General features: G+C 62.6%; 1 protein-coding gene across 1 annotated transcript in view; it reads right to left on the reverse strand.

The window, feature by feature from the left end:
• Positions 1–2,708, reverse strand: part of FLII (flightless I homolog (Drosophila)) — a gene marked incomplete at both ends in the record, with an annotated part of 3,446 nt that extends 738 nt beyond the window's left edge. Inside the window, 9 exon segments of the mRNA XM_010087793.1 lie at positions 17–145; positions 410–494; positions 633–790; positions 999–1,174; positions 1,272–1,375; positions 1,475–1,636; positions 1,732–1,817; positions 2,236–2,316; positions 2,637–2,708. Coding sequence (XP_010086095.1) covers positions 17–145; positions 410–494; positions 633–790; positions 999–1,174; positions 1,272–1,375; positions 1,475–1,636; positions 1,732–1,817; positions 2,236–2,316; positions 2,637–2,708 — 1,053 coding nt within the window.
• Positions 2,709–3,625: the final 917 nt, after the last annotated feature.

The raw sequence follows: 3,625 nt of genomic DNA on the forward strand, positions 1-3,625 counted from the left end.
GGCGGGTGCCCGGGACGGGGGCGGGGGAGGCTCCGGCCAGGCGCAGCTGGTTCTGCAGCGAGAAGTCGATGTTGTACCACTCCGACGTCCGATCCACCGGCTTCGGGGGCATCACCAGGTTGGGGTTCTCGCGCACGTCCAGGATCTGCCAAAGAGGGGACGGGAGACCTCAGTGCTCCGAAGCACGGGCTCATGGGGACACTGGGGACATGGGGTGGGACAGGAGACCTCCAGACTACCCTGGGCTGAATCCAGCACCCGCTTGGGTTGAACTGTGTGCCAGACTGCCTGTATCCCGAGACCCCCTGTGCCCACCTTACCCCATACCACCCTCCAGCCCTGGGAGCCCAGGGACACGCTGGGGCTGCGGGTGACCCAGTCTGAGGCGGAGGGGGTGCTGGGCTGTCACCTCCATGTCCGTGAGGAAGTGGATGGCCTCTGGCAGTGTCACCAGGCGGTTCTTGTTCAGCACCAGCTTCCTCAGCTTGGAGCACCTGCAGGGGACAGAGGTGCTGGTGAAGGGCCCGGCCACGGGCACGTCCTTCAGGGACACTCAGAGACCCCATAACACCACACAGCCTCCCTGTCCCCTCTTGGGGACAGCGCAGATCTGGCTGTGGGCTGTCCCCTACCTGCACAGGCTCTCGGGGATGAGCTCCAGGTTGTTGTTGGCCGCCATGAACTCCTCGAGGTTGGTGAGCTTGCCGATGCCCGAGGGGATCCCGTCAAAGTCCAGCTTGTTGGAGTTCAGGTACATCTTCTTCAGCTTGGTCAGCTTGCAGATGGCCGACTGGGGAAGGAGGAGATGGTGGGTGGGGGAGAGCTCAGGATGGGGACATCGTGTATGGATGGGGACATCACGTACAGACGGGGACAGTACGTATGGACGGGGACAGTACGTACGGATGGGGACATCATGTATGGACAGGTACAGTACGTACGGATGGGGACAGTACATACGGACGGGGACAGTAGGTATGGACGGGGACAGTACGCACCGGCAGGGAGGTGAGCTGGTTGCGGGAGAGGTTGAGGGTCTCCAGCTGGGTCCACTGGTCGATGCAGAGGGACAGCTCGGTGATCTGGTTGCTGCTGAGGTTGAGGCGCCGCAGGCTGCCCAGCGTGTAGAGGCACTCGGGGACACGGCAGAGGTCGTTGCAGGACAGGTCAACATCTGGGGGAAGCCAACGGGGTGATGCTATGGGTCAGACCCACGCCAGCGCCCAGAGAGCCCCTGCACGGCCCCGTGGGGCTGGGCGCCCCAGCCCTACCTGCCAGGTTGGCCAGGCCCTCCAGGCTGGTGGGCAGGTTGCTCTGCGTGCGCTGGGTGTTCCGGAGGTGGAGGGTCTGCAGGGCCGTCATGGCCGGGAGCTGCCTGAGGGCCACGGAGAACCGCAGGGCAGAGACAGGATCAGGGATGGAGCTGGGACCAGCCCTGGCATCGTGGGGTCCAGCTGGGAAAATGGGGTCTTACCGGAGCTGGGCGTGCAGGAGGGGGTTGTTATTGAGGATGAGGGTCTGGAGGTGGACCAGGCGTCTCATCTGCGGTGGGAGGCTCTCCAGCTTGTTGTCGCTCAGGTCGAGGTAGAGCAGGTCCGTCAGGTTGATGAAGAGCTGGTTGGGGATGGTGTCGATGCTGTGGGGATATGGGGACCGTCAGGGACCTTCACCAGCCCGGGGTTCCTCCCCAGAGAGGGGGACCCAGAGCGAAGTGGGGTGACCCAGCCCCACCTGTTGTGGCCGAGGTTGAGGACCAGCATGTTCTTGGCGTTCTCCAGTTCCCGGGGACACTCCGTCAGTTGGTTGTAGCTCAGGTCCTGGAGCAAAAGGGAAAGAAAAGTAGGGATCACCCTCTGCCCCACATCCAGCAGCCACCACCCAGCCCCGAGGGGCATCTCTGGGGGCACAGCCTGACCCCCCACACCGGGCCCTGTCCTGCGGGGAGCCCAGCTGCAGGGTGACATTGCTGCGGGGTTATCCTGCCTGTAACCAGCTTCCTTGGTGCTCAGACGTGGGTTCAGAAGGGCTGGTGATGAAATTGTACAGGGGCTGTGGGGAAGCTAATTGTGGCCTGGGCACCCAAAAGCTGAAGGGAGCTGGGCAGCGCTGAGCCCTGATTTACCCTCTGGACACTCCTCAGCCCCCTCAAGGGACACGAGGGGCCAGACAGGTGCAGGAGTGGGACCCAGGGGTCTGCGCTGGCTCTGGCACTAACCGAGGAGTCTCTGCACCTACCAGCACCGAGAGGTCCTCCAGCTGGAAGATATCATCAGGAACTCCTGAATTCTTCAGGCTGTTTGCACGAGCCACGATCGCCTTGAAAGGGGAGAGAGAGGCATGACTGCAGCCACCCACTGGGTCTGCGCCTGCTGAGCCCCCCCCGGGGGGACAGGGACGATCCCTGGGTGTCCCCAGAGCCAGGGGCTCGCTGAGAGGTCCCTGCTGAGCCCCCCGGGGGGGACAGGGACGACCCCTGGGTGTCCCCAGAGCCAGGGGCTGGCTGAGAGGTCCCTGCTGAGCCCCCTGGGGGGGACAGGGACGATCCCTGGGTGTCCCCAGAGCCAGGGGCTCACTGAGAGGTCCCCGCGGACACCAAGCCCTGATGTAGGGGGGATGTGTGCTGGGATGACACTTACCCGGAGGCAGGGCAGGCCGGAGAGCTCGCCGTGGAGCGTGGTGAGGCTGTTGTGGCTCACGGAGAGGTGTTCCTGCGGGGAGGACCCAGACAAGCCCCAGTAAGCAGAGAGAGGAGCCAGGGCTGTGGTCGGGGGCTCCTCGGTCCCAGGAGAGTGGGGGGCTCACAGAGGTGTGGGGTGAGCTCAGCCCCAACCCACATGAGGATGCTGGGATGCCCCCAGTCTCAAACTGGTTGCTTGGCCCCAGCGTGCCCATGCTGCCTCGGCACTCCTCGTTCCTCGGGGCAGACCTGCCTGAGACACCCCAGCCCTGCTGCAGGGTTTGGGGTGCCCTGGGCTGCTCCCCAGCTGGCTTGGGGCAGCCCCATACAGTCCCCAAGCACAGACCCCAGTCCTTGGAAATGCTTCGTGCTGGGTGATCTGGGGGGACTGGTGAGGCTGGAGGAGGAGAAATTTTTGTTTTCCTCTGGGCACCACCAGCCTGGCTGTCACCTGCTCAGGAAAATGAGGAATTGGCAGCCTGGGGGTAAGACGTCAGGTTTTTGGTCCAGCTGTGGCCCCCCCAGCATCTGGCAGGAGCTCCGAGCAGCACGGAGGGCTTCCCCGCTTTCTGTGCCCCAGCAGGGCGCAGCCGGCACGGTGACAAGGGCTTTTGGCAGCATTTAAATCATCGTGGCTGGCGGACACAGATTCAGCAACGTCCCTAATCTGCTGCAGGACACCGCCAAAGCAAAGCTCAGCCACGGGCTCCACCAAGGGTTGTGCACAAAAGTCGAGCCGCCCAAAAAACAAAGCCAGGCAGCTGCCGGCTACTGCTCTTTGTATCTTTTAGCAAAGAAGGAGGGGAAAAAAAAGCCCCAAAACCTTAATTCTCCCTATTCTAAACCTTCACCCTTCCCTTCTATTAAAGGGAAGAGGATCTAAGCATGGTTTTTAGTCTGGTTTTCTAGGAAAACAAGGTGAAACCAAGTACAAGTCTGCCTCAACCC

This window comes from Pterocles gutturalis, unplaced genomic scaffold (assembly GCF_000699245.1).
Source record: "Pterocles gutturalis isolate BGI_N339 unplaced genomic scaffold, ASM69924v1 scaffold16276, whole genome shotgun sequence".
NCBI lineage: Eukaryota > Metazoa > Chordata > Aves > Pterocliformes > Pteroclidae > Pterocles > Pterocles gutturalis.